The 16,269-nt window shown below is 37.3% G+C and overlaps 1 protein-coding gene across 2 annotated transcripts; it reads left to right on the top strand.

The window, feature by feature from the left end:
- Positions 1 to 11,837: 11,837 nt before the first annotated feature.
- On the top strand, positions 11,838 to 13,654 carry IAA31 (indole-3-acetic acid inducible 31). 2 transcript variants are annotated; one of them, XM_077362534.1, is made up of 4 exons: positions 11,838 to 12,060; positions 12,708 to 12,871; positions 13,109 to 13,202; positions 13,296 to 13,654. In XM_077362534.1, the coding sequence occupies exons 1-4, from the start codon at positions 11,921 to 11,923 to the stop codon at positions 13,348 to 13,350; spliced, it is 453 nt and encodes a 150-aa protein (XP_077218649.1). In that variant the 5' UTR covers positions 11,838 to 11,920; the 3' UTR covers positions 13,351 to 13,654. The 2 variants fall into 2 exon arrangements, with proteins under 2 accessions (XP_077218649.1, XP_077218648.1); XM_077362533.1 differs by having other exon boundaries at positions 11,845 to 12,060; positions 12,666 to 12,871.
- The last annotated feature ends 2,615 nt before the right edge of the window (positions 13,655 to 16,269 follow it).

The raw sequence follows: 16,269 nt of genomic DNA, 5'->3' as shown, positions 1-16,269 counted from the left end.
GAGAGGATATAAGAGGCGGGAAAGGCTTTTTGTAAGTATGAGTTAAAAAAACAGGGAATTTCTAACTTACGCATTTCTAACTTACGCTTGGGTGATGACGCGCACGCCATGCTGGCACTGTGTCCCACGATAATTCCGGTATCTTTTTTTTCCATTTAACCAAGGGCAATGATATATTCGCACCCACTGTAGGATAATTCACTCCCCTCTAGAGGAGGATATGTGGCAAACTATAACGTTTTTTAACGTGACCAGGGTGCGAATTTATCATTGCTAAAGGAAATGCGAAAAAAGACTGCAGGCCTGTAGCTGTTAGGGCCACTTTTTGGGCACGCCTGTGGTACGTTGACGTGATTGGTTACATTGATTCCTTGATCTGATGATCATAGCTCACTGATCCATCAAGTCTCATTTAGGCTCAAGCCATGAAAATCTGAACCGTTGATTTTAGAGTTTTGTAGGCATCAATGATGATTTTCTACATCATCAGTCTCGGTTACATGCACATGGGCTTATGACAGATTCTTAAACTAATCATTATGATTGAGTCTAATGGCGATTGTAAATGGGCCTTAGTCTTAGTGGTACAAACCAAACTCAATTTGATTCCGGATTGGGCTGGGGTTGAGGTCTTGCGCAACCCAACCGACTATGAACCCGATTTCAAATTTGATTTGATTGGGGATTGGGCTTAGGGTTGAGGTCTTGGGCAACCAAACCCTGACTAGGAACCTAATATCCATTTTTTTGCATTTTTTTTTTCTCTCTTTGCTCTGGGTCAAACCGAATCCAGTCTGACCCGACTTGAAATATCGGGTTAGAGATGTTGGGTTAGGGTTTAGAAATTTAAATGCGGGTTGGATTAGGGTTGACCGTCCTTAGCTCGAGGTTAAAGTTGGGTCAGGTTGACGTAATGCATTATGGTTGGCCTCAACCTGACCCGTGCCAAGTTGCACCCGTAGTGGGACTATAAGTTTTGAGGTTTGGTAAACCAATTTTTAGGTAGAAGTTCTTTCACGTAAAAAAAATGTCATTAAAAACTTACATGTTATGGGTAAAACCTGGATGTAACATGTGGCATGAGATCCGACCATTAACACACAGAGCGATAGAGAAAAACAGCCCCCTTGGCCACAACACGTGGCACAGTCATATGTCGGAAGTAATCAGGAAAATCTGTTCGCTTCCTGCAACAAGATCTCCCCGGAATCAAACCTCAAGATCACAACTATCAGAGGGATTTGGCCATCTCTTGACCATAAGGGATGCGCCACATCCCGGAAATCTCATTGCTTCAGTAAATGACGCCATAACGTCATCGCATCATCTCCTACAACTAGGAACCCTCCTCTCCATTCAAGTGGATTGGCTCCCAGCAAGACCAACAAGACAACACTGAGGGTGACTTCTAACACTCTTGGTGCCAAGTTCTCATTCTGTTGATCTCAACACTAACTTGAGCGTCGGAGGATTCCTCAGAGGCAAAACTCCGGATGGCCACTAACTTGGTGTACGTTTGAGGTTGCTGGTTACAGGTTGAACTGGCAGGCGCGACCCTCTCTCTCAACCATCCGATCCCTCTGACAAAACTGAGCATCATCAGATAAACAATTCATGCTCTAACAAAGCACTCTCCTGCTGTTTTGCAGAAAGGAGGGAGGGGTATCAACTAATGGCATCGATATTGAATGCTGGACTGAAGGGAGCCCATGCAAAAATGAGATGAAATGGCTCTCTCATTGGCTGCACATCACCAATGTGCATTTAACATTAGTTGACTTTTACATTTTAGAGTGACATGCACCCAATGGGGAGCCCTTTCATCTCATTTCTGCAATGGCTCCCTTGAGTCTAGCATTCCTCATATTTTAATGTTAGAAGAGAACAAATTTAATATTAATATGTTGTAACTTACAAGGCTCTAACATACATTAGAGGGATTATCACTTATTACAAACCTGTCTTGTACACAATATTTTATAGGGAAAAATACAGATACACCCCCTCTAGTTTCTGACACATTCAAGTCTAACCCTGACTTTCAAAACGTGACAAGTACACCCCCTGAAGTTTTTTAACGTGACGAAGTAGACGGCGAGGCGGAAATGACCACCAAAATGCCCTCATCCCCCAACAGAAAATAAGGGTTTTCAGACTTGAAAACTGAAAATTAGGGTTTGATTCAAATCCTTGTTTATTTATCAACATAAACCCTCGATTTAGGAGTTTTATTTGTCTTCATTCACACCATTATAATGATTTGCACATAAACCCTAATATTTCAGGGCTTTTTTTTATTTTTATCAATGTTTTTTTCTTGAAATGTGGGTTTGATGTAGCCATGGGGTGGGGTTTCATTGTCTGTGGTGATAACGGTGGTTGGAGATGGTGACGACGGTGGTAGCCGAAGGTGGCGACGGCGGCGGTGGCCGGAGGTGCGACAACGGCGGTGGGAAATGGCGTAACCTTAATCCCTCTGCAAATGAGGGTATTTCTGTCCTCAAAATATTAACCATGGTTAGTTTCAATCTTTCCGTTAGGTTAAACTGATGGGCCGTTGACGAAGGGGGTGTACTTGTCATGTTTTGAAACCTCAGGGGGTGTACTTGTCACGCTTTGAAAGTCAGGGTTAGTATTGAATGTGTCAGAAACTAGAGGGGGTGTAAATGTAATTTTCCCTATTTTATATGTTAAATTTATACAATATTTTAAAATGGGCTTTGATTTGACCCAAGCCCAGTCCGAGTAAATCAGTTCAATCACGGGCTCAAGGTGGTTCACTTGGGGGCTTTCAGGGTGGCCCGACCCATTTAATTACCTTTTAATATCAAACTATATGGCATTTTGCACGTGTTTCTAGAAAGCAAGGTTTTAAATTTTGGTTTCGGTATTGATTTTGAACCCCACCGAAATCCAAAATTTCGGCGAAATCGGAAATTTCGGCCTTCTTCTCGGAATTTCAGACGAAATTCTGAAACATTTTTTTTTTAAATGACATTTTCTCGAAATTTCAAACTAAAATTATCGAAAATTTGAAATTTCGGCAAATTTCGGTTTCGGTCCCCACTGAAATTTGAAATTTCGGATTTTGGACGAAATTTAAAACCATGCTTGAAGGAACAATATGGCAAAATTACATTGTGAAGCAAGCCACATGGCCCTGATACCACGACGAGTTAAAGGCCTAGAAAATCAAGCTGTGTTTGGCAAAACCCTAAATGAGGCATACTAGATCAAGTGTTAGGATTATTCAATCAAGGTTGGGTCAGCAGGGTGGACCAACTTTGAGTTTCCCAGTGAGATAGATTGTTGGAAAAATTCATATCTTAAGAAGCCCAAATATTATGATTCTGAAGATTGTTGGACAAAATGAACAGATCAGATTTCTACATATCTTATAAACAAATGATGAAAAAACGATCTAATGCTTAATTGAACCAAAAAATAGAAAGTCGAAGTCAAAACAAGTTTTTCGAACCTAAAACAGGTTACTCGAACCGAAAACATGTTACTCAACCTCAAAATAGTGCAACTCGAAGCCAAAAAATCCATATACTGTAAATGAAACCATAATTGAAATAAAACATGAAAAAGCAGACTGCACTTATCTCTTTTGATGAAAACCGTTTGGAAAAATCAGATTTGAAGAGAGAAGGCTGAATCGTGCCACATGGTTACTCTCATTAAGAATTGTATCCGCCCCCTACCGGTGCAACCGGGATCCGCGAATCGACGCTCCAAGATAAAACAGCCAAATATGACTCCAGTCCACATGCACTCGTTGACTGGTCCACCCAGAACCACCTTAGAACTGTGCTCAGACACGGAAGGAACAGAATGAAAGAATGAAGCAAAACCAGAAAACATAACCCTTTTTCTGTGTAAATCTCTTTATTTTTCTATTAGCAAAAGTCACCCCAAAACGTCTGTCTAGATCACTTTTCTATGTATAGAATTATATGTTAGCAATGATGTTCCTTCCCCTTTATGTAGACCCACGAATGTGACTGTTGGGGAGGGAAAAACTTCCATTAAAGTTGTAAAACGATATAGATTTGTCCAACATAGATAAGGGTGTTTTTTAGTTAATTTCTAATGAGATAAGGGTGTTTTAGTCATTTTCTATGAGACATGAGTAGTTTGATAATTTTGTAAAGATAGGAGATATTTTGATCATTTTATAAGGGAAACGATTTCAGCACTCCAATGTTTGATAAAGATACACGAAGCATCTTGACGCGTAGTGTTTGAAGCGATTGTAAGAGCTTTTTGAGAACCATAGTATTCCACGCTTTAAATACTACACGACAAGATGCTTCGCGCATCTTTATCAAGATATTGGAGCGCTGAAATCATTTCCCTTTTATAAAATAATGGTGTTTTAGTTTTTTGTTATGAAATATAGGTATTTTAGTTATTTTCTATAAAATAATAAGGGTATTTTAGTCATTTTACAAAATAAGGGTATTCTAGATTTTTTTTTTTCCCTTTTTCCCTTTTTTTCTACTTTTTAATTTTTATCTCGTGGACCTCGTGGTAACAAAATTCTATGATTGTTTCTGTCTAGGCCAATTGGTCAACAAATGCTGAATAAGCACTTATTCAAGAATAAGTTCTTCCCCAAAAAATTATCCTGCAATCAGACAGGCCCAAAGTGCTTAGACACAAAGAGAGGAGTGTTGTTATCAAAACGTAGGGTGTCGATATCATATTCTTTTTCGAAAGTTGTAAATGGCCCTAGATTGATATAAACAAGTATACAACATCCTAGTATCAGCTGTCATTCTGTCCAATGTCTTTCCCATCAGTAAAATATAGACATATTTTTTGCAAGGGAAGAAAAGAAGTCCCTGGGAGAGACTAAGTAGGGCCATAACTTGTCTTATCGTCAAATCCGCATATATCCTTCTAGATGGGTTGAGTGGAAAATGAAAATGGGAACAAGTCACCAATGTGTTTAAGCCGGCTAATTTTGGTGGTCTTCTTGTTCCCATTGGTGACTTATTATTATCTGTTTTGAAAGTAAGATTTTTGTTTTATGATTAAAGAGCATGAGAATTCTGACCTGACTTGCCGACTTGTAGATGACATAACATGAAAATATCTTTCCTAGAACAATTATAATCATTTGATCATAGAACTTGAATGTGAAACATTGCTATTTATTTCTTCACCGCGCCAATCGAACAATTGGGTTCACCTAATATGTGGGATTTTCTGCTTATGTCATCTCCACGATGAGATGAGTGAAGGGTTCGGATGGTGCCAACGCCACATTCCATGTCACAAATATCTCCGATATTTTCAAAATATTGCAATTTTATGCTAGCATTTCGGTAAAACGACAAAATTCCGAAATAATCCTTTGATTTTAAAGAGTGTGCGATATTTTAATATTTATCATTTACAATGAAAACATCTTGATAATATCATGATATTTTTACGATATGTTTAATTTATAATTTTTTCTTAAATTATATGTTTTTATATATTTATTTCAATAATTTTACTTTTATCATTTTCCAATATAAATTAAAAAATTAATATATCTTTTGATTTTCCCTTGCCGAGAAATTCCTGAGAATGATATTTATGACTTAAGTCGTGCTACAACGAAATTGGGTTTTACTGGTGTACATATACCAGAAGTCACACAAAGCCCCTGATATATTATATTTTTACTTGTGATTTTCTATGACAAGCAGGAAAAAGACATAAATATAGTGGCAGTCACATAACACTGCTGATATAAATTAATTTTTGGCAGTGATAAAATAAACCCGGTAAAATATTAACTTTTTTTTTTCCACCAGTTGTTTTTACCTGCGGATTGACCATGGATAAAGGATAAGGCTTCTCATGCACCTGTCATTAAAATGCTTCTTACTGTATGATCTCAAGTATTTATTTCGTTTGGTTATTTAAGTTACCTTGTTTAAGTCGATAAATAAACTTTATTAGACTAAATTTGGCCAAAACACCCCACCCATTGGGGGAAATAGGAAGAGGTCCATAAAGCAAGGCAGGAAATGGGATCATGCCCCTTACTTGGAACCCATCATGGGACAAGGTTACATGTGAAAATCAAATGTGATAGTAAGTTTGACTGAAGAAAATCAAAGCACAAAGGAAGGATTAGACATGATGAGAATGAATGGAATCTAGACGTTGGAAAGAGAAGAAAGGGAGAGAATAAGGCTTTGTAAATGGCTTTATTGGGCTTGCAAAGGAAAATCCATGTTTGGCTAAATGGGGGCAGTGTAATGAGATGTTGGGAAGGTGGTCCCATTGGGGCTTAGACATGGAACTCATCAAACAAGGTTCCGCTTTAAAACCAACATCACCCAACTCTCACCATGTCTTCTTGTTCGGTTTCATCTTTGAGGTTTTAATACAAAGTATATGCTTGAGTTGCACACAAAGTGCAATGTATCAAAAGTCATTGGAGAAAGAGAAAGATGGCTAAGGGAGAAGCGACATTGGGGGAACAACCCACCCCTTTCTTTTTATCCTTTCCTATTCGCCATTGTACAACTCAATCCTCCCCATTGGCTTTTCTTTGGGAGCAAGTTAGCTCTCCTCTTTCATTGATACAAATTAATAAGAAAAATAACTGTGTGTGTGTGTGTGAGTGAGAGAGAGAGAGAGAGAGAGAGAGAGAGAGAGAGAGAGATTTGTTGGTTGTTCGGGGTTGCTTTTTCCTCTTTGACCGGGATTGAGTTGATTGCATGTCTCCTTGAGTCACTCTCATGTCTTCTCTTTTGAGAGGCTGTCTTTGATTAGTTTAAGACCTAAACACTCCCATCAAATCCAACGTGCCATGACTCACGTTTCTAACTCCAAAGTTTCAAACCACATGCCCATCTTGTCTCCTCTATTAAAAAAAAAATCTATATTAATAATATTATTATCACACTACTAATCTAGAACAACCCCCTTTCTTTCTACAAATCTATACAGTACTTCTTGAAACTAACCAAATGCACTTTATCATTTCCTATTGTTTCTTCCTTCTTCTTTTTTCTTTCTCTTACATTGGTATAAAATCATCTCAAAATACCATCCCTACAGCACTTACCCACCCATACGGTACAGAGCAAGCTCCGCGAATATGTAACTATATAGGCCATATTGTACTATACTTGCGGGGCCTAACTCATATACCAATGGCATTGCGGAAAGATTAGGGAACCCTAGAAACCCACAGTTTCAATTGGGTAGCCACTCAAGATCCATCTTAGTAACTAATTAAAGCGATTTAATTAACCTAACAGTATCAGTAGATGCACAAGTGATTGAGAATATTCTATAGGACTTATGTTTGTTATGGGTGTTCAATTTTGTTTGGGGGTGGTGGAAAGACAAACCCCCTCTTTACACATAGCATATAATTATATCCTTGTTAATATTATTATTACTATAGTATATATTATATCGGAGGAATTAATGATGCTGATGATCGTCAAAAGACAGGGTCAGTTTTCACTGATGGGCCACACCGCTCGACATGTCTGCTCGGCGTTGGCTCTCGGTCGGTTTGAGGATCATATGGAGGGATTATGATAATAAATTAATTAATTGGTGGCTTTATTTGGTTGGTTCTTTTAAGTAAAAGCACAAATTAATTAGATGAGTCCTTTTTCTGGATTTGCTTGTGGTTGACAAAAGTAAAAGAGATGAACCTTAGAAAGAAAGAGGGGTACATTGTCTACCCTCTTGATAGAAGGAGATAGAGACAGGCATAATTTTCTTGCGTGCTAATAATGGAATGCAATTGAATTGCTTACACACCTTACTATACCTTTACTTTTTTGTTGAAAAGCATTTAATTTCCTTAATGTTGAGTTGTTGTAGCTAATGTGGAAATGGCGAAATGGAGTACCTGCTCTTCCATATTACTACTACCCATCAAGATAGCGAAGAATATCTCTTAAATTGGGAAGGAGATTAGGTAGTGGGTGAGACTTTCTGAGGTCCCCACTGAACTTGTTTCAGGCTGGAGATTAAAAGAGTTGGTGAACAGTAACTGTATTGAAGTCATCTGTGGCCTTTTTGGGCCTGCAAGACATCAATTTTCATGGACTTAAACAGGTTCTCTGATGGGGTTTAGCACCATTTTTTGTCACTTCAAGTCATCACATGTTTAGAGGGAGAGGAATTACTGTATCGAGACTTTTGACCCATTTATGAGTTCAAATTCTGTGTCAGGGTCTGTCTGTGTAACCCTTAAATAGAGAGCATCTTTGATACAAGAATCATTTGGCTGCTCTATTTTGCTTCTTTTCTTGTATAGAGAGAGATAAAGAGTACTATTTAAAAAACTCAAGTCAATAATTAACAACCCCGAGTCGACTCGACTTTACTTTGGACAAGTTGGCGCGTTTGAGTCCGAGTTTGCCCTACCAATTTGAGCATTGAGGGACTCTTTTTACTCGGGGTAACTCTCCCCATTGGTTTGAATCTGTAATATCGTATTTGTACACTCAATATAGTTATCTTTCATCCAAAAAAAAAAAAAAAGGTTTGCCCTACCAAGTCAGTAAAAACTCTGTTAATCAGCTTGCTTTCATGAAAAATTGCCCTTTCTACCTTGGCCGAGTTCTTGTCTGAGTCGAGTTTCTTAGCCCATAGATAGATAGATATAGAGAGAGGGCATACTACTAATCACATTACTCCACCTAAAACGAAATACATGTCGGTAAATATTTAGTTGGTGGACCTTTTTTATTTTTTGTTCTGTAACTTTGCGTATTCCCTTTCGGGTGTCCCTTCTGATTCTTTTATAAAATTTGCCATTCCAAAAAAAAAAAAAAAATTTAGTTGGTGGACCTAATTATTTCTTCTGTCTAATAAAATTAGTAAAAAAACCTCAAGTCAATAATTAACAACCCCGAGTCGACTCGACTTTACTTTGGACAAGTTGGCGCGTTTGAGTCCGAGTTTGCCCTACCAATTTGAGCATTGAGGGACTCTTTTTACTCGGGGTAACTCTCCCCATTGGTTTGAATCTGTAATATCGTATTTGTACACTCAATATAGTTATCTTTCATCCAAAAAAAAAAAAAAAGGTTTGCCCTACCAAGTCAGTAAAAACTCTGTTAATCAGCTTGCTTTCATGAAAAATTGCCCTTTCTACCTTGGCCGAGTTCTTGTCTGAGTCGAGTTTCTTAGCCCATAGATAGATAGATATAGAGAGAGGGCATACTACTAATCACATTACTCCACCTAAAACGAAATACATGTCGGTAAATATTTTGTTGGTGGACCTTTTTTATTTTTTGTTCTGTAACTTTGCGTATTCCCTTTCGGGTGTCCCTTCTGATTCTTTTATAAAATTTGCCATTCCAAAAAAAAAAAAAAAATTTAGTTGGTGGACCTAATTATTTCTTCTGTCTAATAAAATTAGTAAAAAAACCTCAAGTCAATAATTAACAACCCCGAGTCGACTCGACTCTACTTTGGACAAGTTGGCGCGTTTGAGTCCGAGTTTGCCCTACCAATTTGAGCATTGAGGGACTCTTTTTACTCGGGGTAACTCTCCCCATTGGTTTGAATCTGTAATATCGTATTTGTACTCTCAATATAGTTATCTTTCATCCAAAAAAAAAAGGTTTGCCCTACCAAATCAGTAAAAACTTTGTTAATCAGCTTACGTTAATGAAAAATTGCCCTTTCCACCTTGGCCGAGTTCTTGTCCGAGTCGAGTTTCTTAGCCGATAGATAGATAGATATAGAGAGGGCATACTACTAATCACATTACTTCACCTAAAACGAAATACATGTTGATAAATATATAGTTGGTGGACCTAATTATTTCTTCTATCTAATAAAATTAGTAGACAACCACAAGTTTTGATAAATACAAAAAAAAATGAGTATAATCAGGTTTACATTAGTGTGAAACATCGTTTTCCTAGCTAGTATAGAATAATAGAATCCCACAACAATAAAACCAAAATTGGAGTCGTTGAGAGGCTGATTTAATCGGAAATGCGTGTCATTATCGGCTTCAACTGCATGCCGGGGCTGGCAAGGCATAGAAGAAGAATCTTAAAAGGTCGCCAAGTGACATAACCTAGTGTATCTGTAACCATGAGTTTTTCGGTTCATGGTCCCAACCTTGTCATACCAAAAAGGAAAGGGAAAAATAGATCATATGATGTGCATGAAAGGTCAGTATATTGACTAGAGATAATGCTCAAAGTATGGCAAATTTGTTTTACTATAACAAGTCTTGAGCTACAATGATGGCCAATGTATATTGTAAAGATGCTCATTCTTATGTAACCTGAATAACAATAATGTTATTAAATGTTTTTTTTTTTTGAAATGGTAATATTATAAATGATGGAAAAACAAAACAAAACAGGAGACCGAGATGGAACTCCCACATTTATAATATAAAACGAGAAGACAAAAGAGATGAAATATACAATAAACGGCACACCACTCCTCAAGGAGGAAGGTGGTCAAACCACCTAATAGGACCACTAGATACACCACGCTTGGCAAGCGCATCCGCCTTATCATTTGCCGATCTTCTTACATGTTGATATCCGATAAAAGATCCCGAAGTTATATCACCAATCTTATTAAATGTCTTATATATGTCTTATATTTGTATCTCAATTCTACCCATGTATATCCCCTATGGTCACGTTAACGTTACAATGCGGACGCGCAGGGCCCTTGAAACCACCCGGGGGGGGGGGGGGGGGGGGGGGATTGGGGCAAAACACAAAAATAGGGATAATTTCATAAAAGAAAAACTGTATAATTTCCGTGCTTGGGTTAAACAAATGTACTTGAATTGGGGCTGAGATTATATATAAGGTTTTGTTCATAAACCTCTCGGGTATATTGTACTTTGTAATCTTCACATGTAGTGGAAGCTCTTATGTTGTACTTTACTCCATGGACATAATCACAGAATGTAACGAACTATGTAAATCTCTTATGTTGTTCGTTTGATTTCATTCATTTAAGTTTTTAATTTATTTGTGTTTCCCTCTAACCCCGATGAACAATTTCACAATATATAATTTCTACTATATATTAATTCATCCCTTAATCAAGCCAAAGAACAGGTAGTACTAGGCCAGTCACACAAAGCCATGTTGGTTAATTGCGCACTTATGGTATAACCCTTCTGCAAATGTCCCATGACACATAGATCGTATCAATCAAAGGATCTCAATGGTTGGCTAGATAACTTTTAAATTGATGGTTAGCGACGAAAATTACCGATGGTTTGTGTTCAATGCAAAATGTCCATTAGTTGGGCCACTAGGGTTATCCAATCGATTATGTCCCGACCCATCCGTGCGTGGTCGAGCAACTATGGATTTCATGGAAAACTACTAGAAACCCCCTACATCAAAACCTATCTACAATCATAATCACCAAAATTAAATTTTCTTAATTACAAATTACAAGTAGCACAGTTTTGTTCCTTAAATAACTTTTAATTTTATTTTTGTACCCATTTTAGTTTCATTATATTACCCTTAGTTATAGAAGATGTACAAATCCCTAAGCTGTCCAATGAAGAATACTTGGGAATATTGCAGAATATTTGGAAGAGCCCTTAAAATCTTATGGGATGGTGTGGAATGGATCATCCAAACGCATGGGAAAAATAATCCATATGGATTAATGTGATTGAACACCTCTTTTTGACTGTATATAAGAACATAAAAAGGGTTGCAAACCTACAAAGCCACCATCTATTAGCTAAGTCGGTTAAGAGGAGCCAAATCACATCTGCCACGTGTCCATGTCTCCCACTTGTACGACAATTCAAACCAACAAGTCTGTTAAAGCTCTCTGCCTACTTCCCTTTATAATTCCTTTCATCTCCTCCTCCCTATTATATAGCCAAAGGTGGCGCCTCTCTCTCTCTCTCTCTCTGTGTTTTCTAATGGGAAGGCCTAGCAATTTGTCTTCTTCCATTGACTCTTCTGAATCATCTGTCTCTACCTCACACAGAGATTTGAGCACAGATCTAAGGCTGGGGCTTAGCATTTCAAACTCTCACCCTGAAAACTCCTCAAAATCAAGGTAGATACAACTAAACCAACCATACCCATTTTCCATTTCTCTCTCTTTTCTTCATTCATTTCTTTTTTACCATGTTTTGTCATATTTATGATCACACCCATTTGATTTCTCTCTTTTTTTTTTCTTTTTTTTTTACTGGGAAAGAAATTTCAACCATACACATTTCTCAAAATTCTCTACCCCCATTTCCTACATCTAATCAACCAGACTCTTTTTAAGTTTTCCTTTCTCCCCTTTATCATGTGCCAGCAAACTTGGAATTATACCCTTTTCTCTATTTTCCATTCAGGAGCCTAGCAAACTAATAGCTATAAACATTTGTTTTTCTCTTTGCTATTCTCCTTGTTTTACATCTTAAACCATACCCATATCTCAATTTCCACTCCAATCAGTATTCAACAACCGTTACCAACCATCCCCATTTCCATTTTCCCCTTATTTCTACCCTTTTATACACGTATTAGTGCACTCAGAATCAAGGTTATTTGATTTTTCTCTCTTTCTTTTCCCTGGTGATAGGATTTCTACCCATACCCACATCTCAGTTCTCTATATCAAGTTTTTTTTTTCCATCATTATCACATCAATCATTCAAATTTTTTTAGGGAACAAAACTCTGACTGGCCACCGATCAAACCACTCCTCAGGAGCACGCTTGAAGAGAATGGAAATCAAAGGCATCAGGAAAACTTTTTTGTAAAGGTTTACATGGAAGGTGTTCCAATTGGCAGAAAATTGGATCTATTCGCGCATGATGGTTATGCGGGCTTAATAAGGACCCTTCAACTTATGTTTAGAACCACCATTCTCTGTAAGTCAAGAGAAATTAAGAGGCAATCTTAACAATTCTTGCTATTGTGCACTCTAATTTTTTTTTTTTTATGGGTTCTTGTCATATATGTATCATACTATCATCTGATGTTGGTTATGATTTTTCGGCAAATCAAAGGCATCGATAATAATTTCATTTGAATATTTGAATCAATTCTTTTGGTGAAAACTAATAAAGAGCCCTTTTTTCCATTTTCATTTCAATCAATTAATATAGGTCCTGATTTTGCTCAACTGTCTTCCAATACCCATGTGTTAACTTATGAGGACAAGGAAGGAGATTGGATGATGGTGGGGGATGTTCCTTGGGAGTAAGCTCAATTAGACACCATTGTAACCTTTTTTTTAAAAAAAATTTCTTCTCATTTTTCTTCTCTTAAATTGCTTATGTTTTCCTTTGGCAGGATGTTTTTGACTACTGTGAAGAGGTTGAAGATCACTAGAGCTGACAGATGCTAATGTTTATTCTCCATACTCTCTCTATCTCTCTCTACATATCTCTACACATATATCAATTTTGCTTTTCTTGGGTAAGTTTGAAAAGAAACCAAACAACATATATTGTATGGAACTTGATGGATTATAGATGTACAGCCATACAAAATGATACAGATACAGCTTTCTTCCTTTGCTATATATACTGTTCAGTAATACTTGAGCACTAAGAAAGGGGATATCTTCCATTGAACCCGCAGAATAGAAAAAGTATGGTGTAAAGGTGTTGAAGTTTTTTCATGAAGGTGGGGATGAACTTTTTCGCTTCTTTTTTCTTTGTTCTTTTGCTTTTTGGGTGGTTGTGTTTCTCCTCCAACCATGTCCTGACATGAATGAGGCCTTGATCTTCTTGCTAATTGATTGGGACCCAATTTAGAAAAATAACTTGAAAACATGTGAAGATGTTGTCGCATTGGCACAAAACTACTATATGATTCACTCTTGCAGTGACTCTCAATTTCCTTTTTGAGGGTTGATGAAGATTGTTAGAGAGTAAACTTTGGTGTGGTGATTTAACTTTAGGATCTGGTTTGTTCTATGTTACCTGTTTCATCACTTTGCTTAGTTTGGGTTCTGATCTGCAGTTTGATGTTCGAATTTTTCCTGTTTTTTTAGCCACTTCTCATCCCTCAACTCCTTCATGCCCTCTCAAATCTCTCCTCCCACCCACCCACCCACCCTACCCCTCTCTCACCATGAAAAAAATTTCTTGGCTGCCATAGATGGCCTTAGTGTTTGTTAAAGTATAAAATAATAAATAACGCCTTCGCCAACTGCTTAAGCTTTTGGAGTAACTGGTAGTTTCACATGGTATCAAATCAAAAGGCCTTGAGTTCAAACCTCCTTGATAGCAAAAATCCATCAAAGGGCCAAACTCAAAAGAGGGGTCACATGTGCCACGTGTAGGCCAAACCTAAAAAGAGGGGTCACACGTGAGGGGGAGTGTTAAAGTATAAAAGAATAAAGAACACCTTCTCCAACAGCTTCAGCTTTTGGAGTTACCGGTAGTTTCACAGTGTTTAAAGAGCTGTCAAAAGGTTATTACATTTCCCAAAAACTCTTGCTAGGCAATTAAAGAAGAAAAGCAATTGGGTTTGTGCAAATATCAAGATAAGGTTGTGTTGATAACATTTCCCATAAAATTTTGTTATATCTTTTCACTATGCATATTTTGTTGACCGTGATTTGCTAGAGACCATCGCAGGAAGGCATTTTGAGGCTGGCTGTTGTATGAGAGAACAGCCACTTCTGCTCACTTTTCAGCAGATTTTGTTTTATTCATTTAATTCATGTGAGGTGTTGCTCTCTCAGGCAACAACCTGCCGCAAAATGCCTATCTGCGAAAGTCGCTAGCAAATCCCTTGTTGACCATATGCAGAATATAATGTTTGGAAAATGCTTCTAAAATGGAATCCCGTGGCGAAAATAAAGAAGGAATGAGAATCGCCGAAACTAAGAGAGCAGTCTTAAAATAGGATAGGATCTCAGTTGAGTAAAAGGGAAGTGATATATCCGCCCCTTTTGATTACTTGGGACACCCGGCAGAAGTGTACATGGCAATCAGCCCCATTTAATCCTTATGATGTGAAGTACATCAGCCCCTGTGCAGTCTTTGATACACTGCTGCTGGGTGTCCCAAGTAATAAAAAAGGGCGGATATATCACTTCCCTACATAAAAATGCCACCGTAATAGTATTTATATTTTGCACTAGTGGAATAGAAAGTATCACAATACCAAATGGAGAATTCCTTTTTCTTGTGCGTAAGATTAGGAAGATGAATAATCCTTCCTAGAATCATTTCTTATTCTAACACTTAATCATTTCTTCTGGTAGGGATCCGCCTAATCCCATCTTACCGATAAAAAAACACATTTAACAGCTGCATCATTGTGATAACATAAATATCACAACAGAAAGAAAGGAATTGATATCTGCACTTTTCTTAACAATGGCACTCCTCGTTGCATTTTATACTTCTTAATTAGCTGATAAGGGTTGTTGTAATTCCCAAAAAGCTTTCAACAGCTATTAAAAAAGGGGAAATGTTATTAGCACTACTGTATTTTGATGAGGCACTCCTCACTTTATTAAAAGTACCGTGTGGCCCGCACCATAGGATGATCCAAACCGTCCATTAGATGGGCCACAGCCTAAAATACGTGTATCCAAACAGCCGCTTAGTCTAGTTTTCGATTGGACTTGATTTTGAATATGATGGACCTTGTTGCATGTCTAGGTTCCAACTTAATGTAGTTGGATCTGCTTTGTTGAATCATGAAGCGGTTCAATTGGTTTTTTTAAAAACTAGTAAAAATGCATGTGAAGTATTTTATATTTTAGCGCATTAAATTGTAAAAGCCATATTTGATTAAATGATAAATATGTTAGTTTCAGACATTAAAGTTGTTTAAAAATGCATGTTGATACTTATTGGTTGGATAGCAAATATATACATTTTCAATGGCATGATCAAACCGAATTGAGAATTACATATTTATAAGATTTTGGAATCTTATATACAGTACAGAACATTCATTCATTCAAAAATTAGAAAAAAATAAACAGGTCATTTTGAAATACTTGATTGTTAAGATTTATTCATCTATCAATAAAGAAACAAGATAGAAGAAAACAGCATGTAGTACTTTGATTTGTATGTTTTTTGTACATAAGCAAATGGCAGAAGGGATGGAGAAGGCCCAGACATGGCGCTCTTAATGATCTCAATAGTACTTGGGTTTGTATGCTTTTTTGACAAACTATGCAAGCAAATATTTCTGCGACGAGGGATACAAAAGGCTCAGGGATGACGCTCCTAATGACCTCAAACATGCCCTCATGACCAATCATCAATCAAACCATGTCTGATCTAGGCTATTC

The sequence above is a fragment of the Tasmannia lanceolata genome, unplaced genomic scaffold, assembly GCF_043159265.1.
Source record: "Tasmannia lanceolata isolate RefF3 unplaced genomic scaffold, GAP_Taslan_0.1 ptg000019l, whole genome shotgun sequence".
Taxonomy (NCBI): domain Eukaryota; kingdom Viridiplantae; phylum Streptophyta; class Magnoliopsida; order Canellales; family Winteraceae; genus Tasmannia; species Tasmannia lanceolata.
The sequence above is the reverse complement of the archived record's forward strand: the minus strand, read 5'-3'. Positions and strand labels throughout refer to the sequence as shown.

What these genes read in the sequence shown, in the direction of transcription:
- IAA31 (XM_077362533.1), top strand. Translation starts at nt 11,921, where the DNA reads ATGGGAAGGCCTAGCAATTTGTCTTCTTCCATTGACTCTTCTGAATCA. An exon ending in GAAAACTCCTCAAAATCAAG is followed by an intron (nt 12,061 to 12,665) that starts GTAGATACAACT and finishes AAATTTTTTTAG; the next exon opens with GGAACAAAACTCTGACTGGC. An exon ending in GTGGGGGATGTTCCTTGGGA is followed by an intron (nt 13,203 to 13,295) that starts GTAAGCTCAATT and finishes TTCCTTTGGCAG; the next exon opens with GATGTTTTTGACTACTGTGA.